The sequence below is a fragment of the Vulpes vulpes genome, chromosome X (genome assembly GCF_048418805.1).
Source record: "Vulpes vulpes isolate BD-2025 chromosome X, VulVul3, whole genome shotgun sequence".
NCBI lineage: Eukaryota > Metazoa > Chordata > Mammalia > Carnivora > Canidae > Vulpes > Vulpes vulpes.
The window spans coordinates 81649773-81669997 of record NC_132796.1 but is presented as its reverse complement, the minus strand read 5'-3'; the positions used below and the strand labels follow the sequence as shown (position 1 = coordinate 81669997).

Sequence of the window (20225 nt, the reverse complement as noted above, 5' to 3'; positions counted from 1 at the left end):
AAAAAGCAAAAAAAAAAAAAAAAAAAAAACACGGGGAGTATCTTCCGATTCTGTATACTTTAAGTCCCTTGACTTCCCCTGGAACTTGTCCGTCTAGCTGGTCTTCTGGGGGAGGGGCCTGTTGTGCTGATTTTTAGGTGTTAGCACTTGGGGGAGCTGCTTGCCCCCTGCCTGATGCAGGGCTCAGTGGGGTTTGTTTACCCCGTGAGGCCCCAGGAGGAACAAACACAGTGGTGGGGCCAGCTCTGGAGCCCTGGATTCAGCTCCAGCAGTAACTACAGAGCTCTCCGTCTGCAAGGGCCTGGATGCTCCAGGGGCGGGGCTGCTGATCTGCTCAGCTCGGGGCAGGAGCATCCTTGCTGTCCTGGGCCCTCCTGGCCTCTGCCTGTCCCGGGGGGAGGCCGGATCCTGTTCTGTGTCCCCGGGCCATCCTCCTGAACAATCACCCAGTGCAACACCTGGAGCAAGATTTTTGCCCAGACCCAAAGCCATACTTATGGAATCTTCCATCCTGGCTTTAAAGAACTCCCGGAGATACATCAGCTTGTCAGCCCCCCAAAAGCTGTCCTTCCTGCAATCCTAACTTACCAGTCTTGCTCAATGAGAAATCCCCCTCCCCTTTATCTACTGAGTTGTCTCCCTTCCTCTGAAGTATGTCTTGTGTAATAATCCAGTTTTTCATTCTGGAACTTGTGGGAGTTAAATACAGGATCTAACTATATGACAAGGACCATACTGACTCAAATTGAATGTACTGTCTAGGCAAAGCCTGTGTAGGGTCACATATATAGTCACTTCGAGACTCTGCAAGCAGCAATGCTTCTCCATCTCATAACAATGAGAGCCATAATGATGAAAATAACTAACATTTATTAAACACTTCTTTGTCTAGTTCTCACAATAATCCATGATGAGAATGGCAATGATGACGCTTCTTTCTTTGCTGCCAGGCACTGAGTTAACTCTCTTCACCTTTAGAATGACCTTAGGACATGGGTTACGAGTATAATCCTCATTTTTCCAATGGGGAAACTGAGGTCCAGAGAGATTAAGCAACTTGCCCAAGGTCATCCAGCCAGGAAGTTGTGGAACTAGAATTTAAACCTCAGGTCTGCCTAACAATAGAGACCATGCTAACACTCTACCTTATTAGGAATATCTTTGTGTATAAGGCATACATTGCACTGATAAGCTAACAAGGATGTATGAGGAACACTATCTTACTATTGTTGGTGTTGAGAATGTTTCAAAGCATTTTCCCACCCCCATGATCCATTTGATTGTCCAGGGAGTCCTATGATGAAAAGGTCAGGTGGGTGGCAACCACCAATTGCACAGATACCCAAACACAACGACACACCTTGAGTTCCACCACAAATCACAGAGCAAAAGAGAGTCAGAGCTCAAGATATGTTTCCCAAATGGGTTCTTTCTTACGGCTAGGGGCTAAATTTCCTCCACCCCCTTTATTCTGATTTCATGCTGAAGATTTCAAAGTGGGCAGCTCACAGCACATCATGAAACCTCCAGCCAAACCTTCTTATATGAAAACTATTTGGGTGCACCTGACTCAATCTCCTTTCATGCCCCAATGTCTCAGGACCTGCCAAACCTGCACACATCTTGTGACCTGAAAAAAAGGACCCATGCCCTGAAGAACTAGAAATACTTCAGGCATGAATACCTGTTAACATAGATCTCTCCATTGTTCTCTTCTATTTATTGAATGATTACAAGTCCACAATTCCAAAATATACAATGTTCTGAAAAACCAAAAAAAAATTTTCCATAAATTTCCTATCAAAACTCATATGGTGACAAAACATGAAATGAACTGACATGAGGCAATTTATTGTCTTTATTTATCCCATTTAGTCTAAGCATTCATAGGTTTCACTGCTGTGATACTAATGTGTTTGACTATCGTCAGATTTCCAGATAAAATACAGGACATCCGGTTACATGTGAATTTCAGATCAACAGTGAACCATGTTTTAGTGTCAGTATGTCCCAAATATCATAAGGGGATACACTTAGACTAAAACACAATTCACTGTTGATCTGAAATTCAAATATAACTAGACCTCTTGTATTTTTATTTGCTAAATTTGGCAACCCTAATTAAGAGTGCTGCCTTAAATCCCACTGGGGGTGTTACCTAATATATAGTGCAGATGGCATATTAATGGCATATTATTGTTCTGAAATCTGACAAATTTAGAATTCCAAAACACATCTGGCCTCAAGGATTTTGGAGTAAGTACTGTGGACTTGTGAACCTGTACCATCACCCAGCACTGGGCTTGGAACTGCCCAGGACACCCAGCTCTCAAAGACTTACACCCTCAGAATTGGTTGCCTCTGGCTCTCATTTTATTTTGCCCCTGTTCTGTTCCATGGGTCGTTAATTGACCTAATCACACCCCATCTGACTTCTTATTTGGCTTTAATGAGTTTCCAGGCTCTCCTCTCCAATTGCCCTGACATGCTGGTTCACTTGCTCTCTCCCAGGTGAGAAGTTTTCCAAGACAGGCTCCTCTTTCCTTCTAGAACTCCCCTCTTGGAAGTAGGACGTGAGCTCCCACCGCCCTCTGCTGCCACCTCACGACTAGAATACGCCACTGCATTGGACTAAATTTCGCAGCACTAGATCCTTTGAGAGCCTATCAGCTCCAACAAGGGAGGATAACATCTGCCAGGAAACGCCATTTAGCAAATCCCCACTGCTGTATGTACGTGCAAATGGGTAACTGTATTTTTTAAAATACGTATTCTAAAACCGAATCTTCAGCATCTAGCCTCACTTTCCCTCAGTGAGTTCAAATTAGTGAGCCTTAACTCAAATGTGAAATCAGAGGGATGACTGCCAGTTGACTCATTTTATCAGTCTGTACTTCTATTGCCATTGACATTGGTAGCCAAGTACAGGAACCAAGTGCACCAGGTAACTGCAGCAACAGCCCGATGAGTACAAAATGTCTCAGTAATCCCTGCAAAAGCACTGCAGCTCCTTCTTTCCAAAAAAAAAAAAAATCACTGCAGATTAGTGATCTAAGTAGATTGACACCGTTTCAGACAGAGACTACATGTAAAACGTAGGGATCACTTTGAATTATGACCTGGGCCTAATCTACTTGCCAAAACCTACTTCTTCATCTCAAATTTCTGCTACCGTGGTAAAAAGATGAACCACTTCATAAAAGCACAGCTCAGGGGCAGCCTGGGTGGCTCAGCGGTTTAACTCTGCCTTCGGCCCAGGGCGTGATTGTGGAGACCCGGATCGAGTCCCATGTCGGGCTTCTTGCATGGAGCGTGCTTCTCCCTCTGCTTGTGTCTCTGCCTCTCTCTCTGTATATCTCTCATGAATAAATAAATAAAATCTTTAAAAAAAAAAAAGCACAGCTCAACAAGCTCACCATCATGGTAGGGAAGGAAAGTGTTTTGCACATTTGCCTCCTCTTTGGAAAATTGTGTGCTGACCTGGATTTACTTTTTGAGCGTTTTTCTCCTCATCAGAGCCCAGCCTGTTTGGCAACTACAAAACAAACCAACCAAACTTGCTCTATCTCAGATCATTTTTGCCAGCTGGCTTTTTAAATACACCCTTGTACACAACTGGACTGTCTTTTGAAGAACTGACATCTGAGGCAATGCAAGTTGGGCCTATTCCATTGTCTAGCCACTCACTGAAGGAGCAGAGTCAAGTTCTTGAAAGATGAGTAGACTTTTTCCAACCACACAGAAAGGCCCTTAGCTCAGAGCCTGCCATAGCTGGGAACTCAAGTTTTCTTCCGGATCCTCACCTTCTTCCCTGGGGAATGTTGGGGGGTGCTCATTATCACCTCTCAGATTTTCTTTTCCTCCAAGCTACTAAAGGAAGAAGTGTTTACAGCTGTAAGTCCCCCAGCTTGAGGTCAACTGCTCTCTTTTAGGAAACACACAAAGATAACTCAGTGCCAATTACTCCCGGGAACAACAGTCCTGAGCTGCTTAACAGAGCTCTGAATGTTAGACATATGTCAAGGTGACCTTTCTTCTAGTCTCATCTACTCCACTTCAACACATACCCAACAGTTTAAAATCATGCACAAATCACCAGTGAGGTGACTCAATGTAGGACCGACTTGTTTTATCCTGATCTGATTTTTCTCTTCCTGACCGCCTCCATGGCACAGAACAGAGTGGATTGTGGGAGTTAAGAAAGATTTTTTTTCTCCTCTGACCACACTGCCCATCCCTAGGGGAACCACTGAAAACTCAACTGCTGCGGGCTTTTTTTTCTCTGCCTTACAGCCTGGCTTCCTTCTCAAGAGCCCCCCACCACTAGATCCTCTACTCCAACCAAGGGACTTCCCCCTCATTTCCCAGTGTCTCATTAGAGACGGTGGTTGGGGGTGGGGAGGGTGGGGGAGGAGGGGGACGTGGGGGGGTGAACCTGGTCACTAACCAGGTTAGTATATCCTAAGCTCACTACTCTTAAATGAACACTTACTATAGTGCTTGACACACAGTGAGCACTCAAATGCTCATTAGTATTTAACCTCTCTGGGAGTCAGTTTCTCTCATCTGTAAAATGGGTGTAAATGCAGTACCAACCCCCTGGGTTTGTTCATATGTATAACATGCTTTTAAAATTATCCAAAACAGAAAATTCTGTGTACATTTAATCTGTGACTATTATGACTGGTATTAGAGAAATACTTGGAGGGTACACAGAATATGAGGTGAAAGAGAATTGTGTGTGTGTGTGTGTGTGTGTGTGTGTTGGGAAGTTTGGGGAAGAAAAAGTTCCACTTGGGTTATGAATTTGAAATGCCCACTAGGCAGTGAATATTCAGGACTGAAGTTTAGCAGGAAAGCAGAGAAGAGAATTTTCTCACTTTAACAAGTACAGTAAATGTCTGCAAAGCCCTTTGGGCTATGAAATGTCATACAACATACAAAATTGTCCCTCCCCTTCAGAATTTTACTATGGTAAAAAAGCTCTACATGAAAGTAAGTGTAACTAACATAGGTCGGGCTCTAAGGTACCTCAAGGAAGAAGCAAAGTGGTCTGGGTTTGAGGAAGAGGGATCGCCTCTGGCTGGGGCAATTACGGAAGGCTTCCAGGAGGAAGTGAGATTCTCTGATTTAAGGATTCTCTATAGCCTTTCCTTCTGACTCTCGTGCCTGCTGATTCGTTCCTTCTCCGAATGCCCTGAGTCTCTAAGTTGTCATTCCTCATGACAACGTAGTCACTTTTTCCTAATGCCAAATGGATCCAGTTTGAATGACTGCACGTTATTCTGACCTTTCTTTTTATGAAGTGGCTCTAACAGAAGAATCAAAGCGGTGCAGGGTTTTTTTTTTTTTTCTTTTTTATTACATCCTTACTTGGGAAAATCTCCCGAATTGGAAGGGAGTGGCCTTCACCAGTCTCTGGCCACCAACCAGCTGAGAACCTGAAACTTTTACCATCTGTACCGCTTGTGCTTGTGCGGGCTTCTGAACACAGACATTATTGCCTATTACTTGTGTCATGTGAGTTTGGCTGGTCTGTCAGTGAGATCCTGCAGGTCAGAGTCACTGTGGGTCTCTCCTGTGGCCCTCTCCCCACGCACCACACAGAACTGGTCATGGAGCAGGTGTACAGAAATACTTGTTGCAACACCTAAATTGAGTCACATTGCTCTTGCATTCCCTTAGCAATGAGCAAGTCAAATTTGGTTCTGCTTTGGGTTCAGCATGTGAATGAAGCACTAAAACCACGTGATCATTTAGACAGCTGTAGGAACAAAAGTTTAATCCAATGGACTAGTGAGGAGCTAAAGAAATAATTCTCCTCACTGAGTGAATGAAGTCAGAGCTCTGCCCAGATGAAATTGAACCAGTTTTCCTAGTTGTCTGGGGGAGGGTCAGGCTCTTTCTGGTAGAACCTGACGTTATTCCTATCAAGAATTACTCTTTCGATGGGCAAAGAGCTATTGAGCTCTTCCATTTAAAATGCAGCTTTATGTCAAAGGAAGAAAGTCAGGGCTTTTCCAAAAGTCCTATGTAAGGAAAAAATTAATTTTCAGCCCTTGCCTGAGAGCATTGGAGAAATAAAGCATCGAAGATTTTTAAAAATAAAAGGAACTGTACAGAGGGCCCTAGCAGGTTTGTGAAGAAAAGATGTAGATGGTTGGAAAGGGGAGTGCCATAGAGATCTGGGCTGGGGCTAAACTAGGAAGGTAAGATCTTCAGCCCAGATCTGAGTTTCTGATCATTCCTCTTCAGTGTTGCTGGTGTACAGGTCCCTTATAGCTAGGTAACTGGCTAATATGATACACTCACTTTTTTTTTGATACACTCACTTTAAACTGTTATGGTTTGGGGCACCTGGATGGCTCATTTAAGCACCTGCCTCCAGCTCAGGTTATGATCTTGGGATCCTGGGATTGAGCCCCACATAGGGTCCCCTGCTTAGCAGGGAGTCTGCTTCTTCCTCTGCCTCTGACTCTGCCTCTCCCTTCTGGCTCTCCTCTGCTCGTGTTCTCTCTTAAATAAAATATTTAAAGAAAAAGAAATTATATTCATGTTTTTAGGAAGTGGTAACATATGAAACTATTAACTAAACCTTAAATGTTAGTTTTTTTAAGATTTTATTTATTTATTCATGAGAGACACAAAGAGAGGCAGAGACATAGGAAGAGAGAGAAGCAGGCTCCCTGTGGGGAGCCCGATGGGAGAGTCAGGATTTGATCCCAGGAACCCAGGATCACACCCTGAGCAGAAGGCAGACACTCAACCACTGAACCACCAAGGCATCCCAACAGTTAATTTTTTTTTTAAAGATTTTACTTATTTGAGAGAGAGAGCATGAGCAAGGAGGAGAGGTGGAGGAGAGGGAAAAGTAGACTCCCCACTGAGCAGGGAGCCCTACAACATGGGGCTTGATCCCAGGATCCTGAGATCAGGACGTGACTCAAAGGCAGATGGTTAACTGACTGAGACACCCAGGCACCCCATAAAAACATGAATATAATTTAGACACCTTGACCCAAAGCAACAAGTGATAGGAACATTTCAATCACTGTGGCCAGGCCAGTGGGGACAATACCGGGAAATTCAGCTTTCTGCAGGCCCCAACTCATACCATATATGGATTGCCAGAGTGCAGTGTTTAAGGGCTTGGTCTTTAGAGTCAGCCACACCAGGGCTCCACTTCTGGCCCCACCACATACCACAAATGTGATCTTGGGCTTAGTTCCATCATCTGTGAAAGGTGTATAATGCTAATATCAGCCTTTAGGGTTGCTTTGGGGTGATGCATGTGAAAATCTGATACAATGTTTGGTACATTGTAAGAGCTCAATATATAGTAATTAATCTACGTTAAGAGTAGTTGCTAATTTCTTTTTTTAAGGTTTTATTTATTTGAGAGAGAGAGAAAGAGAGAGAGCACAAGCAGGGGCAGAGACAGAGGGAGAAGCAGACTCCCCGCTGAGTGGAGAGCCTGATGCAGGGCTCCATCCCAGGACCCTGAGCAGAAGGCAGACACTTAACTTACTGAGTCACCCAGGTGCCCCAAGAATAGTTCCTAATTTCAATTTCCAGGAGCTTTGTCTTAACTACCACACATCACTCCCCGTATACACTAAGGAAAGAAAGCTTTGGAAAGACAGCATTCCACCAAGGTTCATCTATCACATACCTATTTATTCAATCACTCATTTAACAAATATTTATCCAGTGTTTGCCTCGTGCCAGGTGCTTAGCAAAATGCTGGGAATATAATGGAAACTAAGATATGCTCCTAGTCCTTGACCAAGACCCAGTCTTCCAGCTTTTAAGAAGCTCTCATACTGCTCAAACCTTGTTTTGTTGTTTTGTTTTGTTTTGTTTTGTTTGAAGCTCCCTGGGGAGGAATTTGGGAAAGGACTCTATCCTTTTCCATAATCCAACAACCCAAATACAACATCACCTCCCACAAAAAGTTAAAAAGTCGCAAAGGGAATACACTTCCAGAATGGTGGAGTAGGGACTGCTGAAAATGCACTCGAAAAAAGCAACAAGGCATAGGAAAAATATTCCAAATAAACATTTCACAACTCTGAAAATTAACCAAAATTTTGCACCAACCAGAGGAACATGTATTCAAGAAAAACAGCTGAATCTTGGTAAGAACAGCAAGTTTTGTGGTATTTTAACTTGCCTATTCCTCTCTCCTTTTACCCAGTCCCAAGTAGTCTTGCAAATCAATAGACTTGGAACCACAGCAACTGTGAAAAGCAACAGCTTGGCAGCCATGGGAAAGGAAAAGATTGAGTTTGGAGCTCCCCTAAAAGACCTGTCCCCAGAAAATTGTCATTATATGACCTGTCTGGCAACTCCCCGGAAAAGCTCCATTTACAGAACTCATGTTTATGTGATCTTACTCAGGACCAACAATTTGTTGGAAAATTCAGCAGCAATTGTTTTGCATCACAGCCACCTGAAACAGTGGATAGTTGTTGAGGCAAACAATATAGGCTTAAACAAAAAAAAATCTGAATCCAGAAATATATAGAAAGCATTGTACATCATGACCTAGTGGAATTCATCCCAGTAGTACAGGAGTGATTAACATAACAAAATCAATGTATTACATTATATCCATGGAAGGGAGAAAAACACACATAATCATTTCAATTGACATAGGAAAAGTATTTGACATAATTCAACATCCTTTTGTGATTAAAAAAAAAACACTCAGAAAACAGATTAGAACTTCGTTAACCTGTGCAGCCCGGGTGGCTCAGCGGTTTAGCGCCACCTTGAACCTAGGGCCTGATCCTGGAGACCCGGGATCAAGTCCCATGCCAGACTCCCTGCATACATAGAACCTGCTTCTGTCTGTCTGTCTGTCTATCTCTCTCTCTCTCTCTCTCTCATGAATAAATAAAATCTTAAAAAAAAACTTCCTTAACATGATGAAAGCCATCTAAGAGAAAGCCATAGCTAATATCACACTTAATGAAGACCAGCTGAAAGCTTTTTCCTTAAAATCAGGAATAAGGATAGACTTATTGATAAATGGAATAAAGAGCCCAAAGTAAACCCTGATATTAATGGTTAGTTAATTTTCAACAAGGATGCCAGAAGAAGAATATAATGGGGGAAATAGTAAGCTTTTTCAAAAAAAAAAAAAGTGTGCTGGTACAAGTAGATATCCACATGCAAATGAATGAAGTTGGACCCCTTTCTCACACAATATGCAAAAGTTAATTCAAAATAGATCAAATACATAAACATAAGAGCTAAAGATTTCAAATCCAGAGAAGAAAACCTAGGTACAGACCTTTGTGACCTTGATAGAGTGATGGATTTTTAGATATGGCAGCAACAGCACAAGCAACAACATAAAACACAAATTGGACTCCATCAAAATAAAAAATTACTGTTCTAGTCGCCGTACAGTTTGGCCCTTAGCACAATCAAGCATACAACACACACTCCTCTGTTTTTCCCGCAATCTATCCTGAGGCATTCTGGAAATTGAGTAGAGATTGATTAAGTAACCTGTCAAATTTGAATTTCAGTATGCAAACAGGAATCAGGATTGTGCTTTTAAGGCTCACAGATGTTTTGGGCTTTGATACTACATGGTGGTGTAATAAAAACCTCCTTTATAATACTGTAATTGCAGTTTGTTCTGCCAGAATCCACACCACCCTACACTACTCTGGTCAGATTTAAAAACAGAAAATAAAAAACCTGTCCAAACTTTGTAAAATTACCAACTTCAGCCTAATTGAAAATCAGAGCAGAGGCAATGAAGATAGAGGTTAGATGGTAATATCTATTATTAAGAGAAGCTTCACCTCTGCACTTTTGCCTAAGAGAAAGTGATTTCTGGAGTCATAATCCTTGGGGATACACAAGGGGAAGTTGCAGGAGGTCATAAAGATTGCCACTGACGTGGTCCAAATATTTACTTGGTCCTGGCAGCATCAGGGAGCAATGTCATAGTACAGGGATTGGCAAACTATGACAAAAGGGTGCCTGGGTCGCTCAGTCAGTTGAGCATCTGACTCTTGATTTTGGCTCAGGTTGTGATCTCAGTGTTGTGAGATATATAGCCCCATATTGGACTCTGTGTTCAGCAGGGAGTCTGCTTGAGATTCTCACTCTTCTTCTCCCTCTCCCTCTCCCTCTCCTTCTGCCCCTCCCACTGCTCTCTTGCTCTATCTCAAATAAGCAAATAAATCTAAAAAAAATAAAGTGTTATTGGCACACACACATAGCCACACCCATTCATTTACATATTTACAGATTTTCTATGGCTGAGTTGCCACTAAAACAGTTGAGTAGTTACTACAGGAACTCTATGGACTGCAAAGCCCCACATATTTACTATTTGGCCTTTTACAGAAAAAGTTTGTCAGGGCTCCTGGATGACTCAGTTGGTTACACATCTGCCTTCAGCTCAGGTCATGATTCTGGAGTCCTGGGATTGAGCCCTGCATTGAGCCCAGCATTGGGCTCCCTGCTCAGCAGGGAGTCTGCTTGTCCCTCCCCCCTGCTCATTCTCTCTCTCTCTCTCTCTCTCTCTCTCTCTCCTCAAATAAATAAAATATTTTTTTAAAAAAAGTTTGTCAACTCCTGCTGTAGGACATCAGTACATCAGTCCAGATATCTCCACTCGGTGTCACACAGACAAATCTAACTCTGCATGCATTTCCATAAACCTACCTGTTCCAGCTTCAGTGTTCCCACTCTTGGTTGATGATGACACTAATAGCTACCAATTCACCCAAAAGAGAAGCCTCCCTCCCCTTTATAGTCAATCCACATGTATTACTTCCTTCCACCTCCTCACTGCATTTTGCATCTGAATTCAGCTTTCCATTTCCACTGCCATTACCTTAGTCTACATTGTAATCATTGTATACCAGGTTTCTAACCAGTCTTCCTGCCTCAAGTTTTGCCTGCTTTCTACCCTCCATTCATCTCCCACTCAATCCGCAGAAGGATCTTTCTAATGTCTAAGTCTGATCCTATTGCATGCATAGTAATATCTGCATCTAAAATGGAATGATCCCTTACTATGTGCTAGGCACAGTTCTAAATACTTCATATGTAGTAAGTGATCTTTTTTTCAAGATTTATTTATTTTAGAGAGAAGCATGTAAGTTGGGGCAGGGTAAATGGAGAGGGAGAAAGAATATCAAGTAGACTCCCCACCAAGTGTAGATCCCAACTTGGGGCTCAGTCCCACAACCCTGAGATCAGGATCTAAGCCAAAATCAGGAGTCATACGCTCAGTCGACTGAGCCACCCAAGCACCCCATAAGTGATCTTAATTCTCACACCAACACTAGCCGGTAGATGCTGTTGTCATCTCGATTCTTCAGACAAAAACACTGAAGAACAAAGAGAACCATGGCGATCTAGCTCGAGTCTCTAATGGAGAGTCTCAACTACTTACTCTACTACTGTGAACACACACAAACACACACACACACTCACACATATAAACATATCACTTAAGGCTCCCTATCTCTCTTAAGATGAATCATACTATTTGCAGGAGCCAAAGGTTATCATTTTAATCTTCTGTAACCCCTGTCTACCTCCCCAGCCCCATATCCTGCCATTTATGGCTTTGCATTTCAAGCTGTAGCCACGGCAGACTGCTCTAGTTCCTCATACAAATCATGTTCTTTTTTAACCTTGATGCCTTTAGTTATGTCATTCCTTCTGCTTTGGCTGTTCACTCCTTTCCCCTCTCTTCCCCTCTACTTAACCAAATTCTATACATCATGTACTGCTCCACTCAGGTATTGCCTCCACTAGGGAGCCTTGGCTGAGCAGTCCAGATTTGTTCTCCATTGTGCTCCCATTATGCTTTGTTCTTATCCATTTTAATTTTAAGCCCTTATTATACTGTTTTATAACCATCTTTTTATATATCTTTCTCCCTCACTAGACTGTGCATTCACAGTGCTCTTCCCACTGCATCCAAAAGTCTTGCTTAACCCTTCTAAATTTCTATACTTTTTTAAGGACATTTTTATCCTAGCCTCTGGCATAGACTGAAATGCCAAGAAGAATAGTAGTAAGGGACTATAAGATTGTGTCTTTCTATGTGACATAGGGCATGTTGGGGATCATAAGCATCTTTGAAAAAGATGAGATGACATGATTAAAAAAATTGACAGCTTATTTTTTTAATTTATGATAGTCACACAGAGAGAGAGAGAGAGGGGCAGAGACACAGGCAGAGGGAGAAGCAGGCTCCATGCACCGGGAGCCCGACGTGGGACTCGATCCCGGGTCTCCAGGATCGCGCCCTGGGCCAAAGGCAGGCACCAAACCGCTGCACCACCCAGGGATCCCAACAGCTTATTTTTGATAGTTTCATAAGAGTAAACAGCTTTGGGGTAGTCTAGACTCCCAAATATACAATGGCCCAAACGCACTAGAATCCTCTCAGTCATGTAACAGTCCAAGGCAGTTATCAGCAGGATAGTTCTCCTCTATATGGTCCTTGATGGATAAAAGCTGACAGAAAATCCTAGGTCATCCTGGGTTACCACATCCCAGTCAGCCAGAAGCAGGAGAGAACATGGAGGAACACACATGGGATACCTCTACAGACCAGGCCAGGAAGTACCACTCATCTTTTCTCTGCAGTCCCATTATTAGGAACCTAGTCACGTGGCCACATCTCACTGCAAGGGAGACTAGAAGGTGTAGTCTGTCCCACTGTGTGCTCAAGGAAGAACAGAATGGCTTTGGTGGGAAGCTAGTCACCTTCACATATATACTAACAGTAAAGTTGGGCTAGTCTACCTCGGGTGTTGGGTAAATGATGAAAGAATTTTATTTCCTTTGTCCTAGTAAGCTATATGGTACAGCTCTGTTTAACCTTTCCCATGGGAAGCTGGGAAATATAGGCAGTATTTAAAATCATGGCTGACTGTTGAGCTCCCTATTGAGTTGCTTACCAGGGAGTAGAAACTTGATGATGACTTGCAATACTGATGATTCCTTAACTATTAATCATTGACACTTTGTAGATTGCCTTTAAGTAAAATCCCAGCTGGGTTAGTACACAGCATTGTAATTTGGGCCCCTAAATATTTTCCCCTCCTCTGCATGTCTATAGTTGAGAGGGTGTTAATAGATGGCAAAACAGTAAGCTGATTTACTGTGAGCCAACCAAGAGGTGCTCAAAACCAAAGGGTAAAAAAAAAAAAAAAAAAAGACAAAACAAGCAGGGAGCTCATTTGCATTCTAAACCATAGCCACAGGCATGAGCATATTCCGTGCCAGTTTGTGTTTGCCCAAACACAGCACACATTTGTTGACCTCAGGTAAGCTCGGGGAACAAGTAAAAGTAAAAAAAGAAAGAAAGAAAGAAAGAAAGAAAGAAAGAAAGAAAGAAAGAAGGAAGGAAGGAAGGAAGGAAGGAAGAAGAAGAAAGAAAGAAAGAAAGAAAGAAAGAAAGAAAGAAAGAAAGAAAGAAAGAAAGAAAGAAAATATCCCCATGATTCTCTGCTAATAGATATGGATATTCCCAGTGAAACTTCATAAAATAACTGCCCAGGCTCTACTCCCCAGAGATGCCCAATTTGTGACCCAGAAATCTGAATCTTTTAATGTTCACTGTATGATTCTAATGGAGAGCCAAGGCTCAGGAACCATTTCTCTAAGATTATGGGAGGAAGAATAGGGAAGCATGCTAAAGCACAAACCCAACAGAGTGATTTTGCTTAATATATGAAACAAATATCTCTAAGGAAAAGCCAGTCTCATAGCTTGACACATAGAGCTGTCCCTGGGGTTAGACCCATTCATGGAAACCTAGAAAACAGGCCCTTTCTGGGGATTGGCCATGCAGCTGGCTGTAAACTAGGAGATGTATTATGAATGTAGACTTCCCCCTGGACATCCAAGATGCCTAATTTGTTCTCTTCTTTTCCCAGTTTGTTGCTCAGCCTAATTGCCAACAATTACTTGCCACTCTGTGGTATGACGGCTTCCCTGGATGGCGACGGAAACACTGGGTAGTCAAGCTTCTAACCTGCATGACCATTGGGTTCCTGTTTCCCATGCTGTCCATAGCTTATCTGATCTCACCCAGGAGCAACCTTGGGCTGTTCATCAAGAAACCCTTTATCAAGTTTATCTGCCACACAGCATCATATCTGACCTTCCTCTTCATGCTTCTCCTGGCTTCTCAACACATCGTCAGGACAGACCTTCATGTACAGGGGCCTCCCCCAACTGTGGTGGAATGGATGATATTGCCTTGGGTTCTCGGTGAGTCAAAGAAAGCAGGCTCTATGGCCAGATTGCCTGCTGTTCCTGTTTGAAGAAAATGCTGGAACAGGCAGAAAGACTGGCCCTGAATTAGGACATCATCTCTTTGTGCAGTGGGGAAGCCCTTTGTTGGGAGTCTCAAAAATGTGGTTCTTTCTTCCCTAGACCCTGGTCACTTAATATTACATGGCTCACAGTGAGATTGGCAGTGAACCCAGGGCTTAATTCTGCTAACCTAACATCTTCAAGGACAGGAGATTGTCAATTGGTTTAGAAGGAAAGCCAAGTATCAATCAGAATGGATTTTAGATAAGACAGGCAGAGCAAGTGTCAATCAGTCTATTCAATGCACTTCCTATAACTCAAGAGCACTTGAACCTATTGCTTTCTTGTAGCTACTCCACACAATCCCAGTACTTATTCAGGGTTCACATCCTATATGGGTACTAATTCCACAATCAGGAGGGGAACCCGGGAAATTCACACAATTCATGGTAAAAGTAACTTTACCAGTAGTCTCCAAGCATGGTTAGGTTGCATTGGACCCTCCAATGCACTGCTATCCCCCAAATCCTTGCTACTCGAACTGTAATTCCCAAATCAGCAATGTCAGCATCATCACTTGGGAACTTGTTAGAGAGAATTTCAAGTCCCACTGTGGAGCTAGGGAATCAGAATCCATTCCAACATGATCCCCAGGTGATTGGCATGCACTTTAAAGTCTAGAAAGCACTGCCTTAGACCACAGTCACACCTTTTACTGTCTCCTAATTCCAAGATTCAAGAAACATCTATGCCATCAGGCAGAATTCCACAAAACCCCACACACGATGAGAGGAGAAAAGAGAAAAGAGGATTCTAAATTATTTTGGGCCTCATTGCCTAGCTTCAGCCTCAACATCCAGTAATTTGGTTGGTGGTTAGCTAGCTCACCTCAAAACTTACTGAGTTTTAGCACATGGTAGAAACTAAAGACTATAGGATAATACTGGCCTCATTAATTTATTAATGAAATTAATAAATTTCCTACTCCAAAATTGGAAGGGGGTAGAATCAGGCACCCAAAATTGTACCAGCATTCCAGGAACTATAATAACAGTGCTAAAAAGTGAGTAGCACCCAGAAAAGTATGACATATGAGCATCTTCAGGTAATGCCTATCAGGATTGGCAAGTCCATAACTGAGAGGTGACACAGGAAAGAAAATGAGCTACATTATTATTGCCATGTCTGGGGCCTTCACTCCAGTGATCTCAATTCATTCGTTGTTTCTGCCTATCTTTACTCAAGGGAATCCTACTGTGATGACTATGATGACTATTCTGACCCTGTCTAGAAATAAACATCTTGCCTCCATTCCTCAGGTTTCATTTGGGGGGAGATTAAGGAAATGTGGGATGGTGGATTTACTGAATATATCCATGACTGGTGGAACCTGATGGATTTTGCAATGAACTCACTCTACCTGGCAACTATTTCCTTGAAGATTGTGGCCTATGTCAAGGTAACTTGGAATGTCTGCCATTTTTTAAGCAATTTATTTGGGTTACATTAAGCTTTAGCTCAGGGAGCAAGAAGAATTTAGGGGAAAAGTGCTGTTAACAGTCCAATCCATGCGGGAAAGTACCATACAAACAGGCACTCTTTCAATAGATTATAAGTAGTTTCCACCTAAGTGAAGAACAGAACAATTTACAAATGAATCTTTAGCTTCTTAAACTCTGACAGTAGAAGGGTCTTCAGCCACCCATCCACCCATTCAGTGTTTAAATCCTCTCTATTATAATATCCTTGCCAAGAAGATGGTCCACAGATGCTTCCATAAGTCAGGGACAGAAAACACACTGAATTCACAATCTCCAAAAGTCTCTCTCAACCCTTGTCACTTCATTAAAAAGTGCTACTTTGTGTTTTTCTGATATTACTTTCCCTGGGACACATCCATTAATAATCCTTCCCAGTGGGGTCAAACAACAAAGCTGTTCCTTTTCCTGAATAGTGCTTCCAATGTAAAACCATCTCTCCCTAACTTGCTGAGTTGACTCTTCTCAAAGCTAACTATTCACTCTTCCCTCAAGTGTTCTTTATATGACAGGTAGTAGAACCTTAGAAACTTCACTGCAGAGGACAGAGATCTTTAATCATCTCTGCCTCCGTCATTACTTCCAGCACAAAGATGACTATTCAAGATGTTATAAATCTATCTTTTTGAGTATCACTCAAGCTATGCCTCTCTACCAATTTAGATAATGTGTACACATACACACTACCTTAATGTTTTTCCACACAATGTACAGCCTAAATTATCCTGAAAAAAAAAATAGCCTCATGGCTAACATCTCACATTGGGTAGTCCGAGGCTCTGAGTTCAGATTTGGTGCTCATTAGATGATAGAATGGCTGGTTCCTTCTACCCTGAGTTGAACTTCTCCAGCATGAGGAAAAGCTGACAATCCAGTCTCCAAGATTGTCTAGTCAGTCATGCTTTTTGGCACTAACTCCCACATTAAGGAGTTTTAGAATGGGAATATGGCTGTCCCCCAAATCTCTAACAACTTATTTTTATATCCCTAATATGCATATTGCATAAATTTGAAGACCTTGGGAGTTAGTTATGTGGAGCATGAATATTGAATGCAGTCATGAAACATTTTTGAAAGAAGCCTAAGAGTATGCCTTATCCTTGTGGTGATCATTTAACACATACTTACAACTTCCTTACAAGAAAAAGCTGGTAAGGAAAATGTTTGAATCTCTCTTGTTAATGTGCCTGGATGAAATCCACGTGATTCTGGAACTCTGTTGACTAAGTAACACTGTTTGCCTTTAAAAAAACCTCTTCCTTTGGAAGTAGTATTTATACACAAGAGGGACAATAGATTATCAATCTAGAAATTGGTGGGTTTTGCTTAAAAAGGAAAGTTTAGAATAAATGATCAAGAAAAGGATTTACTCTTAAGGATATAAACATGTGTCTATAGATTCCCAACATTAGCTAATTTTATAACCTATCCAATTTCACTGGCAAGGGTTCCAAGGAGCTAGAATTTCCCCATCATGTAGTGGATGGATAAATCAGCTATATTAAGCTGAGTAAATGCCCCTCAACTGATAAACAACCCAAAGGATACATTTGCCAAAGAGCTGGAGTTCTTCTAAAAAAAAAAAGGAGAATTTATGAAGCAAGACATGCCACATGCAGATTTGGATTTGCAATGAAAAATTTCAAATGGTCAGTCTGGTCTGCTCATCCACAGAGACACACTAGTCTGAGATGAACTTCTCCAAGTAGGTTAAGACAACCTCTATGAAGCGAAGCCACAAGAGTTGGTCCCCGGACTCCCTTGAAACATTTCAGATCACTGTTGTACTAAAGCAGTACAGAAATGCCATGGGATAAACTGGCCTTACAGAAGATCCTTTATTAGAGCAAAAACAATAGTCAACAATATATATACTCCACTGCACATGGTCTGCAACAACAGAAACCAAAAGGTACATACCAAAGTACTCAAAAGGACAAATACATATAAGTCTGGCCCTTAGTGCCTCCCAGATAATCCTACAAATGGAGAATAATTACCTTTTTGTCTTCTAGGGTACTACCAGCTAGATTTATCCCACCATCACCTTACTTCCATATGTTCAAACAAAATGTGAACTTTGACACTCATTGAGTTGTGGTCCTTTCTTCAGCTAGTACTTGGCTGAAGACACAAATTCTCACTCTATCCTTATTATTATTATATCCCTAAATTAGGCTGGCCTTCTTCATATTTTGCTTCTGAGTTGACAGAGTGTGATTTATACCCCTTTGAAATACATGGAGGCCAATTTTCCATCTGTATTCCATCTCAAAGAATATAAGAAAAATCACTTGCCTCCTAGTATCGCTAACTCAAGAATCAGGAAACCTGAATGCAATCCTTGCTCTGACCCAAGCTAGATTACCACAGTTGATCCTTCTACCTCCCTGAGCCTGAGAATCTGCCTCTAAAAAATAAGCAGACTAGACTATATTAGTGGCTGTCAGCCTTTTAATTTTTCCCATGAAACCATATCTTGAAGTTAAAACTTATTAGGAATTTCAACACATTAAAGAGCTCAAAGATTGAATCTGGGTTGTGGAATCAATCTTCTAGGCCTCCTCTTTGGCTTCCAGAGAGGCTACCAGATGCCTCTACTGAACCTTCAGGCTTCAAGGAACACAATTTGCAAACCACCTGTGTTAGGCCAGAAGTCATCAAACTACAGTCTGCAGGCAAAATTTGGCCTGCTGCCATACCCATTTGTTCACTTATTCCCTGTTAGTTCTACAAGGAAGAACCGAGTAGTTGTGACAGGGACCATATACCCACCAAGCCAAAAATATCTACTATCTGCCCTTGACAGAAAAAGTTTGCTGAACTTGATGCTAAATGTGCCTCAAGTTTGTTCCCTGATCTCATATTCTATATATCTTCCTCCAAAGGTATAGATGCAAAACATAGATTTGCCATAAGAATCATGTTTCACACTTCTGAATATTCTGCACATCCAGACTCACTGTCCCATGGACAGCAGACTTCCCTGTGCTTACAGTTGTGATTATGGAAGGAGAAAATCCTGAATTGTGAGCTGTGCATGTTCCAGTTGATAATTCCTAGCTTTAAAACATACGTCTACTTCATTATCAGCAGTCTCCACCTCTTGCATAGTGCTCAAAACTTTTAAAGACATATCTAACATATGTGCTGTGATATCAACTATCATTTGAACATTTAATAGAGATAATACCAGACTGACTATATAGAAATCTCAGTTTTAGTGCTGGCTCTGCTACCAACTTGCTGTATGATCTTAAGCAAGTCACTCTGCCTATCTGGATTTCAGTTCCTCCATTTATAAAACAGGCATGAAAATACCCACCCCTCACAGCAATGCAGCCAATGTGGGGTGTTCTTATTGTTGTTTTTGGAAGGAAAAGTATCGAGATACAGGATTTGGCCAAGAGCATAGAAAACGTATTAGTCACCTAAAGTTCATCTGAAACAGAAGCACAAGTGTGGCAAGGCTTCTCCCAACTCCTCTGACAGTGAAGAGCATTGGATACACACAAATGATTTTAACAACACCAGTTTTGTCAGTTGTTGGAACTGAAGCACATCTTAGAAATGCTAACAATATAATTTGGCCCCCAATGCAACATTTTCTCAGAAAAGTTGTTTACATTTAGTCCTAAGAAATTGTGATATTTAGATGAGCACTCAAAGCAATATGCTTCAAATTGAATTCCAGGCAAAATCTACTTCTGTCTTGGGGAAGGTAATAAGCAAATTCTTATATTTCCATAACATCTCTCCTTATGGAGTACATGCTTTCTCACATATGGATACATAATCACAAACCTGTGCAATGGATAGGAGTAGATGTTATCCTCATTCTATAGTGAAATTGAGAGATACAGGCCATTTTAAGTTGACAAAGCCCAAGTCAGACCTACGGTCTCACAATGAAGCCATCTTTCTATAAGACTACTCCCAATGTTCCAGGAGTGGGAAGTCCAGGATGGGGCTGAGAAATGGACAACCAACCCCAGAAATACTGGTTCTTCCTCTCCTTCAACCCCCTGGTTCTTCATTTGTACTAGAAGGACATTTGAACTTGTAGGGCTGTCAAAGGAACTATAAATATATGCGAACACCACCATGTGGAGCAGTACTAAATTCACTACCTGGAAGGTTGACATGCTATCTGTAATAATATAAAATACATTGCAGACTGCTAAAATTCAGCAGAAAACTGAATGACCCTCTAAGGTTGCTCTAGCAGCCCCAAACTGCAAGTCAGCGAGGAAGTCAGGATAAACATTGCACACTGAGGTGGCCGAACCTATCCTTTATCATTCAGAAACTACAAGTTGCCCGTGATGCTCTGAAGAAAATGGGGGATTGGAGAGGTAAATATGATTTGAAATC

The 20225-nt window shown here is 41.9% G+C and overlaps 1 protein-coding gene across 6 annotated transcripts in view; it reads left to right on the top strand.

Annotated features, from left to right (window-relative positions):
- TRPC5 (transient receptor potential cation channel subfamily C member 5) overlaps nt 1-20225 on the top strand; it is a 289744-nt gene that overhangs the window by 222892 nt on the left and 46627 nt on the right. For all 6 annotated transcript variants that reach the window (XM_072743340.1, XM_072743343.1, XM_072743338.1 and 3 more), the window contains 2 exons: nt 13932-14268; nt 15633-15772. In XM_072743340.1, the coding sequence (XP_072599441.1) occupies nt 13932-14268; nt 15633-15772 (477 nt within the window). The remainder of the gene's footprint in view (nt 1-13931; nt 14269-15632; nt 15773-20225) is intronic.